This window comes from Kogia breviceps, chromosome 18 (genome assembly GCF_026419965.1).
Source record: "Kogia breviceps isolate mKogBre1 chromosome 18, mKogBre1 haplotype 1, whole genome shotgun sequence".
NCBI classification, from domain to species: Eukaryota; Metazoa; Chordata; class Mammalia; order Artiodactyla; family Physeteridae; genus Kogia; species Kogia breviceps.
Genome location: NC_081327.1, coordinates 56,581,180 through 56,603,402, shown reverse-complemented (window position 1 = coordinate 56,603,402; position 22,223 = coordinate 56,581,180). Strand labels below are relative to the sequence as shown.

At 49.7% G+C, this 22,223-nt stretch overlaps 1 protein-coding gene across 3 annotated transcripts in view; it reads left to right on the top strand.

Annotated features, from left to right (window-relative positions):
* The first annotated feature begins 1,960 nt into the window (after nt 1–1,960).
* ZCCHC14 (zinc finger CCHC-type containing 14) overlaps nt 1,961–22,223 on the top strand; it is a 58,335-nt gene continuing 38,072 nt past the window's right edge. For all 3 annotated transcript variants that reach the window (XM_067018548.1, XM_067018549.1, XM_059045893.2), the window contains exon 1: nt 1,961–2,565. In XM_067018548.1, the coding sequence (XP_066874649.1) occupies nt 1,999–2,565 (567 nt within the window). In that variant the 5' untranslated portion in view covers nt 1,961–1,998. The remainder of the gene's footprint in view (nt 2,566–22,223) is intronic.

The following is a 22,223-nucleotide window of genomic DNA, read 5'->3' as shown; positions in this document are numbered from 1 at the left end:
TGTGGAGACCCAGCTGGACCCAGCCTTGCCCCTGTTGCCTATGAGGACCTAATACACTTGGGAAGCTATGCTGACCTTCACCTGGATGCCTGCTCCTTCCCACACTGGCCAAGAACACCAGGTGGTTCAGAGAAGATTTGCCCCAGGAGTGGAGGGGGTGGGGGATTGGGAAGCAAATCTCCCCCCACCCCAACTATGGCTCTGCAATGTCTGCTCAACTTTGAAGTCCAGAGGTTGCAGAACGTCTTGTTAGGAAGTTTCTAGTACCTTGGACCATGTTCTGAAGAAATGCATTCATTTATTCAATCTCTATTGTATACTGCCCAGGACCAGGTTGTCAGCTCCAAAGGCGGGAGGGCAGGCTTTGTTCGCAAGGGGTCCCCCAGGGCTCAGAACCTGGCGTACACCAGGCCCCCGTTGAGCTGAACAAATGCAGGAACGGGCCCCGTCCTAGACCACAGGACGTCAGAAGAAAGGTTCTACTGAAAAGGCAGAGAAGAATGAATTTCTTGCTCCCGGGCCTCGGTTTCCTTATCTGGAGATGGCGGACCGCTGCCTGCAGCTGGAGGGTTATAGGTGGCTGGGCCACCAGCTTCTCCCCCGCCTGTCCCCAACCCACATTCTGCGCCAATGCAAATGCTCCCTGACCCTGGCCGGTGTGCTTGCATCCTCTCGGTTCCCGAAACTGAGGAAGTAACCCGCTGAAAGGAGGCCGACTTAAGGGCTCCATTTGGATGAGGTTTTCGCACAGAGCTTGTTCCCGTCACATCTCAAGGCAGGCCAGCCGCCTCAGAGGTGCGGGCGCCGGACCTCTGTGAGCTCACGACCTTCTCACGGGCCCCAGGGGCGGTTGTCATCACCCTCATTTTGGGGGAGGCGCCCAGGGCTCAGAGAGGCCAAGCCACTCGCCCAAGGTCACACAGCTTCGCAGAAACAGAGGGGGGATGGGGACGCGGGTCTCTGGAGCCCCGCTCCAGCGGCTTTTCGAAGACACTCGCTACCTTCCTATTGTGACGCTCAGGAATAAAACGGGAAGCCCGGATACCCGCTTTCACCTAAAACAATGCTCCACGCAGATCTGTGTGAACAAAAGCAACCAGAAATCCGCCTCGGGTTTTCGGCCCGCCCGGCCCGCCGGCCAATTGACTCCGCCGGCCGCCGCGGGGCGGGCCGGGGCGGTTCCAACGTGATCGACAGCCCCGGGGAGGCGTGGCCGGGGCCGGGGCGAATCGCATTGGGGACCCGGAACAATCATGGGTCGAGAAGGCGCAGCCCGAGCCAATCAGCTCGGGGGGCGGGCCCGGCCGCCTGGCTGTCGTGAGAGGCGGCCTCCCCGCCCACTTGCGCCTCGTCCCGGCGCCCGTCAGCTGCGAACGCGGCGCTCGGCCCGGATCCGTCCGCGGCGCTGGGAGCAAAGGCGCGAGGCCGTGGCAAGTGCCGGCGCAGATCCCTCCGCCGCCCGCTCCCGAGCCCGTTCCGAGCGCCGCTCCCGAGCCGCCGCGGCCTCCGTCCCGGGTAACGGCCGTCGGCCCAGCTCGGCGGCGCGGCGGCATGGCCCGGGCGGCTCCGTCGGGGGGCGGCCCGCAGTGACAGACCCTGCGGCGCGGGGGGAGATGGGGGCGGCCGCCTCCCGGGCGACGACGACGACGACGAGGAGCAGCCGCCGCCGCCGCCGCCGCGCACCGGCCGCCGCCGGGGACGGGCGCGGGCCAGGAGCCCGCCCGTGAGCGGGGGGCCCGAGGCCGATCGCCGCCCCCGGCCGCCCCGGCCGCCCCGGGCCCCCCCGGCGCCCCGCGCGCGCCCGCCCGCCGGCCCCTGGCGGGGGTCTCGCCCGCGCCGCGCGCCTCCGGCCCCGGCGCGGCCCTCGGCGCCCGGCCGCCCTCGCCCTCGCCCGGCCCCGGCCGCGCCCCCGGCCGCGCCCGCCCGCGCCCCCGGCCCCGGCCCCGGCCCCGGGCGGCGGCCCCCGGCCCCGCGTGGCGGCGCGGCGCGGGCGGCAGCATGGTGGAGAAGCGCTGCCCGCTGCAGAGGGACGGCGTGTACCGCTGGTTCTCGGAGCTGCCGTCGCCGCAGCGCGTGGAGTTCCTGTGCGGCCTGCTGGACCTGTGCATCCCGCTCGAGCTGCGCTTCCTCGGCTCGTGCCTCGAGGACCTGGCCCGCAAGGACTACCACTCGCTGCGCGACTCGGAGATCAAGGCCAACAACCCGGCCGACCTGGGCAGCCTCACCAACCTGACAGACGAGGTGGTGCGCAGCAAACTGCTCGTGTCGCTGGCGCTGCTGGGCTCGGAGCAGCGCGAGGCGGCGGGCGTGCTCTACCGCACGCTCACGCACATCGACTCCATCATCCACAACTACGGGCTGCAGCTCAACGAGGGCCGAACGGGCGATGAGTTCCTGCTGCTCTTCACCATGGCCTCCAACCACCCGGCCTTCAGCTTCCACCAGAAGCAGGTGCTGCGCCAGGAGCTCACGCAGATCCAGAGCAGCCTGAGCGGCGGCGGCGGCGGCGGCGGCGGGGGCCCCGGGGGCAAGAGCGCGCTGCCCACATGCCCGGCCTGCCACAAGGTGCGTGCCCGCGCCCCAAGACCCCGCCGGAGCCCCAAACCTCACACCTCGCTCCCCAAGCCCCCACTGGCACCCCACATCACCGCAAACCCCTACCCGCACCCCAGGCTTCCGCCCCACCGTCTCCTCACCACCCCAAGCTTCCACTCCGCACTTCACTCCGTGTCCCACGGCTCTCTCCTGCACTTCAGACCTCACCCTCACCTCAACCCCCTATTCCCTCCTCGCCCTCCAAACCCGCACCCCTAGACCCCGCCCGGCACCCCACGCCCCCTGGGGCCCATTGCACCCGCCTTGCTCGGGGCCTGGGGGAGGCGGCTCCGGGACTGGGGAAGGACGCCCCGGGCAGAGTTCGCGGCCCGCCGGGCCTTCGGTACACGTCTTCCGCGGGAAGCTGGAAGCGCGATAAGGCCTTTGTCCCCTTCATAGGGCTGTTGGGCGACAGATAACCGTTACACATTGTGTCCTCTTGGTTTCTCCAAATCTGGTGTTTATTATCAGAAAAGGAAGCCGCTAGTGAAATGGAGATTAGAAGGCGCTGTAACGATAGGAGACGTTCGCGGGGTGCTGTGCTGGGGCTCCCATGGCCTAGGTGTCCATTTCCCGGGAGTGGTGGGGTCGGCGTCGCCCCGAGGAGGTTAGGGTCGGCGTGGGCCGCAGGCCGCCATGGGCCGCCGGCCGCCGTGTGCACGTGTGTCAGTGTGTGCGTGTACGTGAGTACACGTCTGCTTGAGTGTATGCATTGTGTGTATATGTGTATAGAGTGTATATGTGTATTTCTGAATGTGTACGTGTGTCTGTATTTATATTGTGTGTAAGAACCGGGCTGTTGTAACAGACAGAAAAGCAGGTTTGGAGCCTTCAACGCATGTGAAAGTTATTTCTCCGTGACCCGCCTTCCTTTTTAGAAACAAATCCTAGGCTGGTTGAGAGTCCGACTAGGATTAGTTAAAAGATCTCCTGTCTCTAAATTAAACAGGAAGGGCAGCGTGGTCATTCAGTTAGAAATGTGAACTTTTGTCTAAATGTTTAAAAACTGTGTAAACACAAAGCATTTGGGGGCTCAAACGTCGTTTTAACAGCCCCCTGGGACCCTGTGCCAGAATTGTGCTCCAAGCAAAAGGATTGATCTTTGACCACGTGTGTAGTGTGTTTTGGGATTAAAACTGACTTTCTTTGGGAAGTAAAAGATTGCAGTCATACCATTACTCTAAGTGCTTTTTGATAGTGTCTGCGCTGTCTGAAACTAAAGCTTTGTTTCTCTGGTTTGCTAGTGGTGGTTTTTAAGCTCTTTCAACTGTGGATTGTGGCTTTTAATGATTTCCTTTGAGACGTGGTTGTGATATCTACATTGGTTGTATTTTTTTTTTTAGCTGCGTTGGGTCTTCGTTGCTGCGCGCGGGCTTTTTCTAGTTGCGGCGAGCGGGAGCTCCTCTTCCTTGCGGTACACGTGCTTCTCATTGCGGTGTCTTGTTGCGGGGCACGGGCTCTAGGCGCGCGGGCTTCAGCAGTTGTGGCACGCAGGCTCAGTAGTTGTGGCTCACAGGCTCTAGAGTGCAGGCTCAGTGGTTGTGGTGCACGGGCTTAGTTGCTCCACGGCATGTGGGATCTTCCTGGACCAGGGCTCGAACCCGTGTCCCCTGCGTTGGCAGGCGGATTCTTAAACACTGTGCCACCAGGGAAGCCCCCCTACAGTGGTTTTTAACTTGTCGTACGTATCTTTTTTGAGACATGAACCACCTCTGAGGCTTTGGTCTCCTTTTTTAAGCGTGTGTTCAAATCCCATCCTAAAAATGTTTTTCCAGCTACAACAAAGGGAAAGCAGGGTCCTATAAAATGTGGTTGTCCATAGGGCACTCAGTAGGCTCTCGGGTGCTGGTGTTCATGGGGTTTCAGTCCCTGGTGGCCAGTTTCATGAGCTCTCAGTCCTCTGTTCGTGGTAGTAAACACTGATAGTGTCTGTGGCTGTTTACACCAGTCACATTCACCTCTTGAAGGGGATTCCTTTGTGTATACAGAAGCATCACTTTATAAAAGCAGAAGACGGCGACTATTTTGGCGGGGCAGCTAACTAAAGCTAGAACAAAAATACCTTTTACAAGAGAGACTTTTTGTTAAGCCAGAAACCCCTTTGATGAGATGCAGGGGCTTGGAATTGACCAGCTGTGTGACCTTGGCCAGAATCCTCTCTCCTCCTGGTTTTCCCTTTTGGGGTGGAAGGCAGGTTACCTGTCTCATGGGCTCCTTTGGAGGGTTCCATGAGGTCCCATGTGAAGCGCCCAGGAGATGTTCTGGGAGTGTCCTCTTGGCTTTGTCCTCTCTGGCTTTCCATAGAGGAGCGCTGACTTTTGTTTTGGCTGCAATGCTGGACTTGTAGGATCTTAGTTCCCGGACCAGGGATGGAACCCTGGCCCCTGACAGTGAGAATGCCAAGTCCTAACTACTGGACCACCAGGATTCCCTGGGAGTACTAACTTAAGCAAGGCTCGTTGTCAGCGAGTGAAATATTTGTTTTGGCGTTTTGGCGTTTTCTAAGTTGATTTTTGACTACGTCGTTACTTGGAGCTGGCTTTTGTTGTTGTTGTCTGTTCATCCGTGGGAAATTGGAGAATTTTGCCTGACATTTAATAATGAGGTTATAATGAGTAACCTTGGGGCCATTGCTTCCATGTTTCAGAAACAATCATGGTGTCTAGTTGTTTTTTTAAAAAATAAATTTATTTTATTTTATTATTTACTTTTGGCCTCATTGGGTCTTTGTTGCTGCGCGCGGGCGTTCTCTAGTTGCAGTGGGCCGGGGCTACTCTTCGTTGCGGTGCGCGGGCTTCTCATTGTGATGGCTTCTCTTGTAGTGGAGCATGGGCTCTAGGCACGTGGGCTTCAGTAGTTGTGGCACACGAGCTCAATAGTTGTGGCTCGTGGGCTCTAGAGCACAGACTCAGTAGTTGTGGCACACAGGCTTAGTTGCTCCACGGTGGGATCTTCCCGGACCAGGACTCAAACCCGTGTTCCCTGCATTGGCAGGTGGATTCTTAACCACTGCAGAACCAGGGAAGCCCATGGTGTCTAGTTTTACCTGGTACATCCCCTGTGTCACTGCTGAACTTAACTTCACTCATATTCATTTAACTTTCTGTTCCTTTGCTGCTTTCAAATTTATGCCTGACACTGACACACAAGTCCTATGATATCTAAGAAGTAAGCCCTTTGCCTTGGTAGTATCCCTAAATCTGATATTTAGTGCAGTCCTGAAAAAGCAGCCCCTTAAAGCTCTGTTTGCATTTCTTTTGTAAGATGTTGTGTTTTGTTTTGTACTCTTTGGGCCTAGAGACTTTGTGTTTATCTTTTAGAGATAAAGATGTTGATTGTTTTTTATTCTTTATCCTATTTAAAGGGACATACTTCTTGTAACTAAATTTTCCGATATAGTCAGTATTTGCAGTTCCTTCTCCAAAGTCTCACTGGGTTATTTTAAAATTCTTCTTGCTCCAAGGACTTGTAGAAGAAGTTTAAAAGTGTGAAGAATGTAAAATAGACATTTTTACTTTCAGAAAGGAAGGTGTTCATAGGCTGGAGGGAGAGTGGGCGGCTTCACTGCGCTCAGTAGCTCGGCGCTGCAGGTGTGCAGTGTGAAAAACTGTCTTTCCATTTTGTTTAATTATAAAGCCATCGTTTTGGGAAAAGTTTAAATTTATCCTTTGCCGTCTTTTCTCTGTATAAGTGATAAAGTGCTGTGGCATATGCTTATTTATTTATTGAGATTTAATTCGTATATCATGAAATTCACTCCTCTAAAGTGTATAATTCAGTGGTTTCTAGTATATTCACAGAATTGTGCAGCCATCACCACTGTCTGATTCCAGAACATTTTCATCACCCCTAAAAGAAACCTGTACCTATTTGCAGTCACTTCCCATTCAGCCTCCCCCAGCCGTGACAGCCATTAATCTACTTTCTGTCTGTGGATTTGCCTGTTATGGGCATTTCATGTCAATGGGATCGCACACTAGGTGGCCTTTTGTGGTTGGCTGCTTTTACTCGGCATGCTGTTCTCAAGGTTCACTCGTGTTCTGTGTAGCCTGTGTCAGCACTTCGCTCCTTTCAGGTTGAATGATTTCTGTTGTGTGGCTCTGCCCCGTTTTGTCTGTCCATCCATCAGTGGATGGGTTTGTGAGTTGTCTCCGGTGCTTTTGCTTCTACACTTTCTCACTCATGGCTAGTAGGCTCGTGTCTTAACCCCTTCCGCCTAACGCGTGCTCCGTCGTCTCTGGAGTGACGGCCATCCGGAGGGACCTGGCTCTCACGGTGAGAGTCCCCCTGGCGGGTTGCTGGGCGTCGGCGCAGCGCCCGGCAGGTCTGTCCCTGGGCTCCCAGAGGAACTGCAGTGAGAGGTGGCAGAGGCCACTCTGCTCTCAGGACTGATGGTCAGCTCCGTGGCCATGCTGTGAGCAGAGGAGCTGTGAGCCCCTCCTGCCCTTGCGTGCCGGAATCCTCGTGGTCAGGGTCCTCACGGACCTACTTCGAGAGCGTGTCAAAACTGTTTTTAAAGTGCTTAGTGCAGGAGTGTGGTGGGTGGTGGCCCTCCTCTGGGTGTGTGTCCTGTGGTACAGCTCCGGAGTCCTCCTGTGTGGGCTGAGTGCCCGAGAAACTTGGGGTCCACGCAGATACGGTGAACAAACCTGCTAATAATCTCTTGCCCAAGGCAGGCGAGAGCTTGCTTTGTTGCATTGCTTTTCGTAAGCTGTTGGAAATTGTTGCAGTTCAGAGGTGAGACACCTGGTAGTTTGCCATGTGCAGTAGAAATGGCTTCCTCTGGTTTCTCCTTTAACCCTAAACTCTGGACTGTTGAAGCTGAAAGTAGTCGGAAACCACAAGAAGGGACTTTGCCTGGAGCTGCTTTTGTTCCCACTCAGGTTAAAGGAAGAGCTGTGCCTGGAAGGCCAGTGTGGCTCCCTGTTCACACTTGTTCCAGGCAGCTGAGGTCCAAGGTCACCAGTCTCCAAGCAAGTCTGGCTTCGTTCATCACACTGCAGGAGAGCGTGTCTTGAGATAGATTGGACTTGGGGTTTTTTTGGCCAGCTTTTATGGTCCCAAAGAGTGTACTCTTTTTGTAGTGATGTACATGATAAGGAATTGAGACATCCTGGGGTACAGTTTTTGTTTTGTTTTGTTTTGTTTTGCGGTACGTGGGCCTCTCATTGCTGTGGCCTCTCCCGTTGCTGAGCACAGGCTCCGGATGCGCAGGCCTAGCGGCCACGGCTCACGGACCCAGCCGCTCCGTGGCATGTGGCATCTTCCCGGACCGGGGCACGAACCCGTGTCCCCTGCAGCGGCAGGCGGACTCTCAACCACTGCGCCACCAGGGAAGCCCTGGGGTACAGTTTTAATTGCTTTTCTGCTGCTGGTATATTCACTGAAAATGAAAACCCCTCATCTCTCCTTGGAGTTGCAGTCCTGCTGTTTTTCTCCTGTATAATGGCTCAGATTATGTGGCACTTTAATTACTGTCTTTTGTCCTCAGGTTAATTTAAGGCTATTTACTTTGACACGAGCTAGTTTGCATTTGCTTTATTTAACTCAACAAACATTTTTGAGTTCCTATTCCACATGTGTTCTGGAGTATAGTTGTAGAAGCTGGAAGCTTCATGTCATATTAGGGTGTGATGAGCGATGGGGTAGCATTACTGATACAAGTTAGAACGTAATTGCAGATAAACATCAACATTAGCCTTGTTTCTGCAGTTTTTGAAGTTCATTGTTTACTTAGGCTTTATTTTACCCATTTTTCTTCTCAGTCCTGTATACTTTATTTACCTTCCTTTTGGATTGAGGACATTTTGGATTAATATACATATTTTCCCCAAAAATTCACTTGTGAGTATTACAACTTGAAAGGAAGCTAGGAGAAGGGACCTGAGCTGGTACATCCTTTTTGTTTGCTAAATTGTTGACTGTTGACCTCCTTAGAGACTGTTAGAAAATCAAAGGAAAAATTTTATAACATCTAGGAAAAATAGTCTCTACTTCAGTATTCTTTATATATTTTCCTGCCTTAGATGGATTGGATTTTAGAAAAAAAGATACTTTGGATATCTTTTTTTTTTTTTTTGCTGTACGCGGGCCTCTCACTGCTGTGGTTTCTCCCGTTGCGGAGCACAGGCTCCGGACGCGCAGGCTCAGCGGCCATGGCTCACGGGCCCAGCCGCTCTGCGGCACATGGGATCCTCCTGGACCGGGGCTCGAACCTGTGTCCCCTGCATCGGCAGGCGGACTCTCAACTGCTGCGCCACCAGGGATGTCCTCTTTTTTTTTTTTTTTTTTTTGAGAACCCCCCTCAGAACACTACTTCTCTCATTAGTTTGAGTAGGAACTGTTGCCCCAAGTTCACTAACTGGTTTACAGATTATTGAAGGGTTTTTGATTTTTGACTTAACCCTTGACATATACAGTTTAGAAATCAGTTTCAACCAAGCAGCTTTTCTCCAGTCCCTGTAGCAGTTTTGTAGAAGCCTCCCTATTTATAATAGCCACTCTATTTTATGGCTGCCCTGTGAGACCTAACATGTTATAGCAACATTGCCTGTCAAAAGCAAAAAGCAATTATCGAGAACTAATAAAATATTTGGCTAATTCTTAAGCAGTTTGTTTTGTTTTGGGTTAGAAGGCCTGAAGTTATTTAGAGTGAAGAGAAGACAAAGGCAAGACAGACTATCTTTCAAATAATTGCTAATTTCACATAATCTCTTTGACACAGTATAGGGCCAGGGCCTCAGAGGCAGGGCCAACGGACTCGCCTCTGGGGGACTGGAGCTTATGGTTTTTTTTCTCTTTAATTTAATTAAATTAATTAATTTATTTAAGTATTGGCTGTGTTGGGTCTTTGCTGCTGCACTCGGGCTTTTGTCTGTTTGCAGTGAGTGGGGGCTGCTCTTCATTGGGGCGCGCGGGCTTCTCCTTGTGGTGGCCTCTCCTGCTGCAGAGCACGGGCTCCAGGCTTGCGGGCTTCAGTAGTTGTGGCGCACGGGCTTCGTTGCTCCACGGCATGTGGGATCCTCCCTGAGCAGGGGTCGAACCTGTGTTCCCTGCATTGGCGGGCGGACTCTCAACCACTGCACCATCAGGGAAGCCCGGGGTGGATGATTTGCAGGTTATCTGTACCTGTCCTGTCCTTAGTCTCTCATTTCCGGGCAGAGGTTGTCTTTCTGTCCCAGGTAGTACGTCTGTCTCTGTTCTGGTCACATCTGCCTGTTTCCTCAGGGACATTGTTAGGTCACGTGCTGCGGTTTGCTATTTCCTCACCTCCCCACCTCCCCACACCAACCTTTGACCTCCACTGTTTTCCCACTTGGAGCATCAGCACTTTCGTGGAAACAGCGAGACCCTTCCTTCCACATGTCCCCTCAGTCACCCACTCACGTCTTGGTTCCTTCGTGACCAAGTCCTGCCCCAGAGCAGCCAGCAGGCCTGCTCTCCAGGGAGAGCCCATCTTTAACAGTATGGTGAGAATCCTTCCGATGTTCTAATGCCTATATAAATATATACTTAGGTATTCTTTGAAAACATCATATATACATAATTGAACACAAATCGGATCTCCCATACGTGCTGTTCTGCCCGCGTGTGCGTGCGTGCGCACACACACAGATGCACACACGGACACCCAAACCCAAACCCAGTGATACAGAATATAGCCAGCCTCCTGGAACCTGGCTTCTGCCCCCAGCCTCTTCAGCTAGAACAGTTTTTATTAAAGGGAACCCAATAAATCTTTTAAATTAAAAATATTTTAATAGATAATGAGAGGTAAAAAAAAAATTGAAAAGCTACAAAAGAATATTCAATGGAACATCCCCTTCTTCTCCCTCCCCCATCCCCCATGCAATCAGGGAAGGACACACAGGATGTTTCAAGGTTCCTTTCCTTTACCTGGTTGTTGATACCTTTGATTTCACATTAAAAAAACAAGTTTTTGTTTTTTTGTTTTACCCAGGAACCCATGCAGTTCCATTCCCCTCTTTGTTCCTTGTAGAGCCTTCCAGAAAGACTCTCTGTCTTTACAAATAGGTAACTGGTGTCTTGCTGCACACACAGGTGTGTCCCTTGTTTGCTTCTCTTGGCGTCTTTCTTGATGAGCGGTCACGTCAGTCCGCAGAGCTGCTGCTTTCTGTTTTGTGGCCGCCCTGTGCGTCTCTGTGGCTGAGCACTGTTCCCATCTTACTCTTACAGACACTGTCTGTCACTTCCATATCATGTACACGTCACCTGCCTATGGCCTTTCACATGTTGGTAAGTGTGTCTCCAGAGCAGAAGCCTGGACTTGGGGTTGGTGGCAGGTCACATGGTCTGCGCTTATGTAATTATTTGGGGTGTCACCGGGCTACACCTTGTGGGACCTCCATAGCGTGTGTGCGTGCCCGTCTGCGTCCCTGCCCTCCCGCGGGGCGCCAGCGCGCCGCTGGCTGCTGCCGGGCACTTAGGCGAGGGATGCTGCTCAGTGCAGGGACAGGTTTGCAGGTGATCCATTTCATTTATTTTTGCTGAGCTCTCCGTATCCTTTGCCCCTTCTGTTGGCTTGTCGATCTTTTCTTTATTGTTTTTTAGGAGCTCTTTACGTTTCCAGGAAATTATCCTTTTGTCTTCAGTGGAAGTTGTAGGTATTTGTTTTCCAGGTTGGGGTTTTTTCCAAAAGACTTTACCGTGCAGTTTCGTTTGTTTGTTTGTTTATTTTTAATGTCATTCTTATCAGTCTCATTTGGCTTCTGGGTGTTGTGTCACAGTTAGAAATGCAGTATACATAATGCATCGTACATATTACTATACATATGCATAGATTGTGCTCATATACACATCATGCATTATACATGATAACCATTCCCTGTGGTGTCTTCTTACAAAACTTGTGTGGTTTCTCATTTTACATTTAACAGATCCATCTGGAATTTATTTGGTATAAGGTACAAAGCTGGTTTTATATTTTCCAGCTGACCACCTAGTTGTACCAGTGCCATTTGTTGAATAATGCATCCTTTCCCTCTCAGATTTGAAGTGCTGTCTATTACGCTATGGCGTATTTCCCAAGTATGTTTCCGTTTACTTCTAGACTCTATTGGGTCTCACTGATGTCTTTATCTTGATGACCTCTTATTTGCCAGATTCATTGGCTACTTTTCAGCCCTTATCCTTCTCATCTCTCATTTGTTCTGTGGATTCTCTGCGCAGTGAAATTCCCCAGGGGATGGTGTTATTTATTTTTTTTTAAACAAATGGGGCTGCTGAGATGCTGGGTTAAAGGGTCTGGGCGGGGCCTGGTCACCCGCTGCCTGGGAGCTGGGCCCCCTCCCTTACTTCTCTGGCACCGCTGACTTCCTCCTGCTTCTATGAGCGTTTGTTTTCCATTTCTCTCCTGCTTTCCTGCCCTTTTGATGATGGTATTCCTCAGGCTTCTCTCCTCCTTTCTCTTCTCTTGTTACTTTATAATTCCCCACAGCTTCGGCTGTGATTTCGCCGCTCTCTCTGGTCACCCCCACATCTCTAACTAACTGGGGCGGAGCTGCAGCCGGATGTCCCAGGGAGCTCAGTGTGTCCCGAGACAAGGGCCTCTCATTCCGTCCTTTACTGCTGCGCCCTTGTCCTGGTCCCCGGCCGGGAGCCCACGCCTGCTTTCTCACTTTCAACCGGCTCGCTCTCGGGTCCCACGCATCTCCGTAGACTTACGCTTCTCCGTCGGCACTGCCGCAGCCCGGGTCAGCGTTGGTTCTGTCCGTCTGTCTCTCTTTCCCTCACTCTCTCCCCCCTCACCTCTCCCTGACACACTTGGCATGATGGTTACATCTATGGGACACTCCTCGGTAGGTGGATTTGGGGTGGTTTATCAGGGATTCAGGGCACAGATTAAAGCCGTCCTCTGGGGACTAGCACAGCCCTAGCCCCGCATGGCCCCCGCCTCATTGCAAGTCAAGAAGCAGACTGGAATGTGAGTGAGTGACGACCTCTTTGTAGAATTAACTGATGCCCTTGTTTTAAGTCGACGAGAGGCAACTTTGTAACTTCTCTCTTTTGTTTTTTGATTAAATTTAAACACAGAGATTTCGGTACCTTAACTGCTTTTAGGAGTAGCAGTGACATGTCCAGGTGCCGGCCGTAAGGTGGTTGTCGTCTCGCACCGCACCTGCTCGTCTCCCTGGCCTGGGCCTGTGGACTCTGCAACACCCCGTGGTCTCCCTGAGCCCCTCTCAGCCTCTAACCGCAGCTCCCAGGGTAAGGTGCCCGTAGGACGGTTGTTCTGGGGCACGCGGTTCTTAGCACGGTGTGCTGCGTCCTTTGTGACCTGCCCCGTGCCTGGCTGTGTTCAGCTTTTATGTGGCTCCTGTTCGCTGTGTTGCCTCGTTGCCCGAGCCTTTGCAGACGCTGTTCTCTCAGATGCGACACCTGCTGCCTGGGGCCCCCTAACCCACACTTCCTGGTGCACACATATTAAATAAGCCTTCTTCTGGCTCCTCCTGTCCTAGCCCTTACCCTACTGTAGTAGGGTTCTTTAAGTTTTCATCACCAAACTTTGCCTTATTGGAGGGCAGAGACTGTTTCTCTTTCAATCCCAGCGGCCAGCGGCCCCTGCCACCTAGTAGGAGCTGTCCTGAGCGCCTGTGAAAACCCAGTGGAAGGGACATGTTGGTGTTTATGAAACGCCCTCCCCCCCATGAAAACCTTTTCTTCCTTAGTGCTTTTCTTCTCTATGGCCCTATTAGTATTATCTCTTACCAACTCACACTCTCCATAGCCTTTATCCAATGGCTGTTTCTCTTACACATTACACAGCCGTAGATTCTAGTGAATTTTAACATCTGTATCCTACTTGCTTTTTTTCCAAAAGCCGGCGTGCAAAAGCTTCTGTTGGGAGAAACTCTCTGAATGGGATGGCTTGGCTTTATATTACTCTGTGACAAAACCAAGTTTATGGACAAGTACACCCAGAGCTGGGGAGGAGGTGAGAGCTGGGGACAGGGCGTGTGGTCTTCCGGTGCTCTGGTGGGCTGGTCACTTGTGGAGCCGTGCAAGTGGATCAGGTTGTCTTGGAGAGGTAGCTTAGAGCTTGTATCTCGAAACGTAAGACTCTTTCACTGTATTCCTTTAGTGTTTGCAGAATTGTCAATCATGTTAAGCCTAGATGTTTTTTTGTTTGTTTGTTTTTGCGGTACGCGCGCCTCTCACCGTTGTGGCGTCTCCCGTTGCGGAGCACAGGCTCCGGACGCGCACGCTTAGCGGCCACGGCTCACGGGCCCAGCCGCTCCGCGGCACGTGGGATCCTCCCGGACCGGGGCACGAACCCGCGCCCCCTGCATCGGCAGGCGGACTCTCAACTACTGCGCCACCAGGGAAGCCCCAGCCTAGATGTTTTTTAATGTGCTATAGAACGGCAGTAAACCGAGTGACTCTTATAATCTCAGTTGTTAGTTTATATGTCTTTTATACTTTAAATGTTGACATAAATTTCATTATAAGAAGGGAGCATTATAGCATCATTTCCTAGTTATTTGGGACTTTTACATAAGAACTTCAGTAGAATTACTAGAAAGAAATTGTATCCTCAATTTTCTTACTGATTCACAGTGAATCTAATTAAAACATGTATATGTAGGAACTACTTTTAGAAATATTGTAGTCTAGACTAGAAAAAATAACTTTGAAAAAGGAGGAGAATTAATTTGTGGGGGAGAAAAACAGTCCCTTCTCCCATCACATTTAGGCATTTTAATGAAAATTAAAAGCTTGGGAATAATGGTAACAACTAGCTATAATAAAGTCAATTAAACTAATGAGATACATTGAAAGTCCTGGGTGTTGAGGTTGTGTGGGAAGCCCTGGGTGGTGCGTGTACTCCGCCTGGACGCAATTAAGGGTTAAAATCCTCTCCGGAACTCCGCTCTTCCCTGGGGGAGGATGACCCCCCTGTCGCCAGCTTCCTGACGGAGTATGTTTCTGGTACGGGGACTTCGCAGGCTGGGATTTTTCTGAAAACACTTATTTTGTGGGGGTTTTTTTCCTGTACTTTAAAGAGTGGTTAGGAAGCTCTTGAACCAGCGTACTGTTCATATATTCGTGTTGGGGAGGCTGGTTTACCAACTTTCAGAATCGTTCGTAAAGAGGAGAGTAGAGGACGGGCGGCGCGCACACGAGGGGCGCGGGCCCTGTGCGGGGTGCTTCTGTGTGTGTGCGCGCTCCTCCCCGCGGGCCTGTGAGCGAGGCTCCAGCCCATCCCGTCCTGTGCCCATTTGGGCAGCAAGGAGACAGACACAGGGCTTAAGGATGAGTAACTTCAGAGGTGACATGAGTAAGGGGCTGTGTGAATTGTGTTAAAAGTGGTTTGTGGGTTTTTTTTACTTCATCATGAAAAGTGAGAGGAAAACCCTGAAGAATATGAGATGAGAAGACAAAGGAGGTTAAGCTCTGTGGCTCGTGGAGTGGTGAGTGGGAGGTATGGGCAGTTGTGCGAGCTGTGGGCACCCAGCCACCTCTAGGCGGCTCTGACTGCTCCTCGGGACCTTTTCTCGCAGTGATGTGGTTCCTCTCCCAGCCGCCCCACCCCTACTCATTCATGTTTATTTTTCCAGTAACCTTTCGTTGATATCCTCAGTATTACAGCTCAGTGTATGTATAGTTTAGTTTAAAGGTAAAACTTACTTTCTGTGACTTGAACACTCTTTTTTTTCTGTTTTAACCATTTTAAAATTTAACTAATTTATTTTTTATCATCTTTACTGGCGTATAGTTGCTTTACAGTGCTGTGTTAGTTTCTGCTGTAGAACAGAGTGGATCAGCTATACATGTACATATATCCCCATATCCCCTCCCTCTTGCGTCTCCCTCCCACCCTCCCTATCCCACGCCTCTAGGTGGTCACACAGCACTGAGCTGATCTCCCTGTGCTGTGCGGCTGCTTCCCAATAGCTACCTATTTTATATTTGTTAACCATTTTTTAAAATTGGAGTATAGTTAATGGACAATGTTTTGTTAGTTTCAGGTGTACAGCATAGCGATTCACTTATACATACATAATTCTTTTTCAGATTCTTTTCCATTATAGATTATTACAAGATACTGAATATATAGTTCCCTGTGCTATACAGTAGACCCTTGTTGTTTTAAGTATTTTATATATAGTAGTGTGTGTATGTTAATCCCAACCTTCTAGTTTATCTATACCGTCTCCCTGCCCCCCCCCCCCGCCGCCTCGCTATCCCCTTTGGTAATCATAAGTCTATTTCTGCTTTGTAAATAAGTTCATTTGTACCATTTTTTAGATTCCACATATAAGTGATATCATATGATGTTTGTGTTTCTTTGTCTGACTTCACTTAGTATGATAATCTCTAGGTCCATCCATGTTGCTGCGCTTGGCATTATTTCATTCTTTTTTATGGCTGAATAATATTCCATTGTGTGTATATACCATATTTTCTTTACCCATTCCTCTGTTGATGGACATTCCATGTCTTGGGTATTGTAAATAGTGCTGCTGTGAACATTGGGGTGCATGTATCTTTTTGAATTAGAGTTTTCATCTGAATTAGAGTTTTCATCTTTTCTGGATATATGCCCAGGAGTGGGATTGCTGGATCATATGGTAGCTCTGTTTTTAGTTTTTAAGGAACCTCCATACTGTTCTGCATAGTGGCTGCACCAATTTACATTCCCACCAACAGTGTAGGAGGGTTCCCTTTTCTCCACACCCTCTCCAGCATTTGTAATTTGTAGACTTTTTGATGATGACCATTCTGACGGGTGTGAGGTGATACCTCACTGTAGTTTTGTTTTGCATTTCTCTAATGCTTAGTGATGTGGAGCATCTTTTCATGTACCCATTGGCCATCTTTATATCTTCTTTGGAGAAATGCTTATTTAGGTCTTCTGCCCATTTTTTTAAAAAACAATTATTTATTTTATTTATTTTTGGCTGTGTTGGGTCTTGTTGCTTTACGCGAGCTTTCTCTGAGTTGTGGCGAGCAGGGGCTACTCTTCGTTGCGGTGTGCGAGCTTCTCATTGCAGTGGCTTCTCTTGTTGCGGAGCATGGGCTCTTAGGTGCATGGGCTTCAGTAGTCGTGGCGCACGGGCTTAGTTGCTCGGCAGCCTGTGGGATCTTCCCAGACCAGGGCTCGAACCTGTGTCCCCTGCGTTGACGGGTGGATTCTTAACCCCTGCGCCACCAGGGGAGTCCTTCTGCCCATTGTTTTGATTGGGTTGTTTGCTTTTTGGATATTAAGCCACATGAGCTGTTTGTATATTTTGGAAATTCATCCCTTATTGGTTGCATTGTTTGCAAATATTTTCTTCCATTCCATAGGTTGTCTTTTCGTTTTGTTTATGGTTTTCTGTGCTGTGTAAAAAGCTTTTAAGTTTAATTAGGTCCCATTTGTTTATTTTTGTTTTTATTTCCATTATTCTAGGAGACAGATCAAAAGAATACTGCTATGATTTATGTCAAAGCGTGTTTTGCTTATGTTTTTCTCTAGGAGTTTTATAGTATCCAGTCTTACATTTAGGTCTTTAATCCATTTTGAGTTTATTTTTGTATATGGTGTTAGAGAATGTTCTGATTTCATTCTTTTACATATAGTTGTCCAGTTTCCCCAGGACCACTTATTTAAGAGACTGTCTTTTCTTCATTGTATATTCTTGCCTCCTGACTGTAAGTGTGTGGGTTTATTTTGGGGCTTTCTGTTCTGTTCCGTTGATCTATATTTCTATTTTTGTGCTAATACCATTACTGTTTTGATTACTGTAGTTATGTAGTATACTCTGAAGTCAGGGAGTGTGAGTCCTCCAGCTGCATGCTTCTTTCTCAAGGTTGTTTTGGCTGTTGAGGGTCTTTTTTGCTTCCATACAAATTAAAAAGTGTTTTGTTCTATTTCTGTGAGAAATGCCAGTGGTAATTTGATAGGGATTTCATTGAATCTGTAGATTGCCTTGGGTAGTGTGGTCATTTTAACAATGTTAATCCTTCCGGTCTAAGAACATGGTATATGTTTCCACCTGTTTGTGTCAACTTCAGTTTCTTTCATCTTGTAATTTTCAGAGTACAGGTCTTTTGCCTCCTTTGGTAGGTTTATTCCTAGGTATTTTATTCTGTGATGAGATGGTAAATGGGATTGTTTACTTAATTTCTCTTTCTGATATTTCATTGTTAAGTGTATAGAAATGCAACAGATTCCTGTGTATTAATTTTGTATCCAGCAACGTTACCAAATTCATTCATAAGCTCTAGCAGTTTCCTGGTAGCATCTTTAGGATTTTCTATGTATAGTATCATGTCATCTGCAAAGAGTGACAGTTTTACTTTTTTTCCAATTTGGATTCCTTTTATTTCTTTTTCGTCTCTGATTGCCATGGCTGGGACTTCCAGAACTACGTTGAATAAAAGTGGTGAGAGTGGGCATCCTTGTCTTACTCCTGATCTTAGAGGAAACGCTTTCAGCTTTTCACTGTTGAGAATGATGTTGGCTGTGGGTTTGTCATCTATGGTCTTTATTATGTTGAGGTATGTTCCTTCTTTGCCCACTTTCTGAAGAGCTTTGATCATAAATGGATGTTGAATTTTATCAAAACCGTTTTATGCATCTATTGAGATGATAACATGGTTTTTATTCTTCAATTTGTTAATGTGATGTATCACAAAATGCACCCATTTTAAGTGTGTCATGTGAGTGAGTGTTTTTCACCATTTGAGTTTTGTTAAATGAAGGAACCCCTACCAAGATACAGAACATTACAGTCACCCCAGAAAATGTCCTCATTCTGTTCTGGGTCAGTTCCCACCTTTACTGCCCCCAAATCCTGCGAACTCCTCCCTCCTGCCTTTTTTTCTTTTTTTTCTCTTCTACTTTTCCCCCACCATTGATTAGTTCCACCTTTTCTGGAACTTCATTTAAGGGGACTCATAGAGTCCATTTGAGCTATGGGCTTGCTTCGTTGCACTATTTTTAGTGGCTGCTCTAGGGGTTACCGAAGTTTCACAGTCTGCCTTCCTGGAGTTCACGTGGAGTGTGAGAATCTTGGAGGTGTGTTGTACCCATGAGGTCTCTCTGTTCTTCATGCTGTGGTTAAATAGGTATTGCTTCTATATATGCTCTTCAGTCCTACAATATATTTTTTGCTTTAATAGGAATATATTTTTTTAAAGCTAAAATAAAATATTGTACTTTGTGTTTACCCATGTATTTGCCGTTTCTTACCGAAGAACCGGTTTGCTACCGTATTCCTTCAGTCTGGAAATCTTTTCTTCAGCATGTTTTGGAGTGCAGGGCTGATGGCAAGAAATTCTGTTTTCTTTTATCCAAAAATGCTTTGTTTTGCCCTGTATTGTTAAAGGGTGTTTTCACTGGATGTAGGATTCTTTGTTGACTGTTCTTTTTCTTCTAGCTTTTAAAAAAGTTGAGACATGTCTTCTGGCCGTCATCCGTTTTATGGTTCTGTATCCAAAGTGCTGTTTTCCTCTGGCTGGTTTCAAGATCACCTCTGGCTTTGGTATTGGAGCAGCTTGACTGTGTTGCTTTCTTGAATTTATCTTGTTTGCTGTTCTTTGAACTTACTGGATCTGTAAATTTATGTGTTTTACTAAATTGGGAAGATTTTCAACCATAATTTCTCCATGGTATTTCCTGTCTCCATCTCTCTTTCCTCCTGGGACTCTAGCTGCAGGTATGTTAAACCTTTTGATATTATTCCACAGGTCCTGGAAGCTTTGTTCTTCTCCCCCCCCCCCCAAATATTTCTCTCTGTTTTGGATTGGACGCTTTCTGCTGATCTGTCTTGAAATTCACTGACTCTTCTATTAATTCCAAACTGCTGTTAAGGCCACCCAGTGGATTTTTAATTTCAGAAATAGCATTTTTTGTTTTAGAATTTCCATTAAAAATTTTTTTGTTATTTTAGGACAATTTTTTAGAGCACTTTTAGCTTCCCAGAAAAATTGATCATAATCACCCAAAGTCCACCGTTTACATTAGGGCTCACTCTTGGTGTTGTATATTTTATAGGTCTGGACAAATGTGTAATGACATATATCCACTGTTACAGTGTTACAGAGTATTTTCACTGTCATTAAAATCCTCTGTGCTCCCCCCATTCATCCCCCCCAACCCCTGGCCACCACTGATCTTTTGCCTTTTCCAGATGTCACATGGCTGGGGTCAGATGGGCTTCTTTACTTAGGAACGTGGGTTTAAGCTTCCCCCCATGTCTTTTCATGGCTGGAGAGCTCATTTCTCTACAGAGCTGGGTCATAGTTCATTGTCTGGAAGTTCACAGTTTATTTATCCATTCATTTACTGAAGGACATTGGTTGCTTCCTGAATTTCCGTTTTTAGAAACAGTTTCTGTTTCTCTCCTGAGATCTCCTCTTGGCTCGTGTACCGTGGGCATATTTTCCCTCCTGTCCTGGAGCCTCCGTACAGCAGCCACTTCTCGCCCCTTGCCTCGGGCCCCGGCTGTGGCTCGTCTTGTGCCTGCCCTCCTTTTCTCTCTGTGTGGGTCTCGTTTTCGTGTCTTTATGTGTCTGTTTGGTGTAGTGTACCTGGCTGGGCTCCTCCCAGGCCCCTCTCCGGTGTCCGCCGGCTGCTGCGGTCTGTGCAGCTGATTGGTCTTGGGGTGACGGCCGGGAGCCTGCCCTTGGCGCCTGGCTCAGGGCTCACGTGGAGCGTGGGCAGGAGTCATATGCAGAATTTGCCGTTCCCCTTCCGGGCGCTCTTCTTTCGGGGTTTCCCTCTCGCTTTCCAGCTGCTGGGGTCCACCAGCATTCCGATCTCTGGCTTTCCGAGTCGGTGGGGCTTGGGGCCCTCCCTGAGCTTCAGCTGCTCTTCTCTCTGGTGAGGCCTGGGCCTGCCGGACACGAGCTCACCCGTGCACGCCTCACTTCCAAGCTGAGACCTCCCCCTGGTTTCTCCTGTGTTTGGTTGTGTCGGTTCATTGTTTTACGTGCTTTGTCCAGAGCTTTGGGTTATCTGCAAAATATCGCTCTGACTACTCAGCCGTTGTAGAATGGAGAACCGCCTGTGTTTTGTCATCCCAGTGTTGTGGTGGCGTAGACCACGGGTCCAAGAAGGAGTGACGCCGCCCGGGGAAGTGTAGCTGGGAAGGAGTGCTAACTGCGTGCGGAGACTCGCCTCACTGTGAAGCTGAGGCTCTGGGCAGAGGCGGGGAAGCGGGCTGGCCCGGCGCCTTGAGATGGGCGTGTCCTTTGGAGACCGCATGTGAGATGCTTGTTGAAATGTTCCGGCACTCGCGGTGCTGAGGAGGGTCTGGTGTGTGAAAGGGCAGCCTCAGCGCCCATACCCGTGTACCTCCATGTGCAGGGTCTGCTGACATCTGCGGCTGGAGGTGCATCTTGAATTTCTTGACCTGAGTGTCTTCTCCGATCACGTGTTGGGCCCTTTCCAGCCTGATCTTTCCCTGGCCCTGAGAGACCCCGAGCAGCTTGGCCGTGCTCGTAACAGGCGTCTGCTCAAGCGGCTCCTAGAGAAATAAATCCCCAGGGCCTGTTTTACTTACGCTTTCTGCTCCTTTGATACATCCTTGTCTTCAGCTGGGTGGCTCCTGCTCATTTCCAGCTGCTTTGGGTGCCTGTTGTCCCCCATCCTGGCCGCCCCGGGGTTCTGGAGTGAACCCGCATCGCGGCTTGCACCCCGGGGTGTCGTGCAGCAACCGCTGGAACGCGTGCTGCTCTGCTGGGTTCATCGCTGGTGCTTGAATGTTACGTCAAGAGCCAAAAGGGTCATTAGAGCCCAGTTTACTCATTAGGACTAGACTTTGAGTCATGCTCTCAAAGAAAACCCCAATATTTAAGCATACTTCTGGCCAAAATGTGCATGCTAACAGTATGGTGTGTAGTATGCACTTAATGTCAAAAGGGCTGAGGGTAAAAAGGACCGACTTTGGCTGTGATGTCCACGAGAAGAAGCTCTACCTGAAATTGACATTGCGGTGCAGAGGACCGCAGCCCTGCATTTGAAGTGGTTACTGCGAGTACGCCCGTCACATGCCTTACGTTTTCCCTAAAGGGGGAGGGGCTGCCTTCCTGAATGTATTTTACATTCAGTGTTGTCTTCAGAGTTTATTGAGACCCCATGTGGCTGTGCCTTTTGAAGCTCTGGGTTTAGTAATACTCCTGCGTGACCCCTCGCGTCATTCGCGGTCCTCACCACTGACATTGCACCTTTCTCTCGACGCCACTGTTTTTAATGCTCCCCCGCCCCCGCCTTAAATTTGCTGCCTGTTGTTTGCTCAGTGCTCGGAGAATACACCTAAGCTGTTGACATGGTTTACAATAAACCTCTGAATGAGAGGCTGGCAGTGCGGCTGTTCAGACGAAGCCTGTCCTGCTACGCCCTGCGCCTCGGCCGCCCTGCGCCTCGGCCGCGTCCCCAGCTGGGCGACGGCGGCCCCTGCTAGGTGACAGGCTCCGGGCACCGTCCCCCACCGCCGGGCTCTGGTTTAACCGCCAGCTGCCGGCTGCAGGGTGGCCTGGAGTTGGATTTCTGAGCTTCCGCCGTGCACAGTGAGGCTGGGTGCTCAGTGGGGCTGCACCTCCCTGAAGGCTGCTAGGGAAGAGCATGGCTTTCGAGCCGCTTTGCTGGAACTCATCTGGTTACATACTTGGTACCTTGT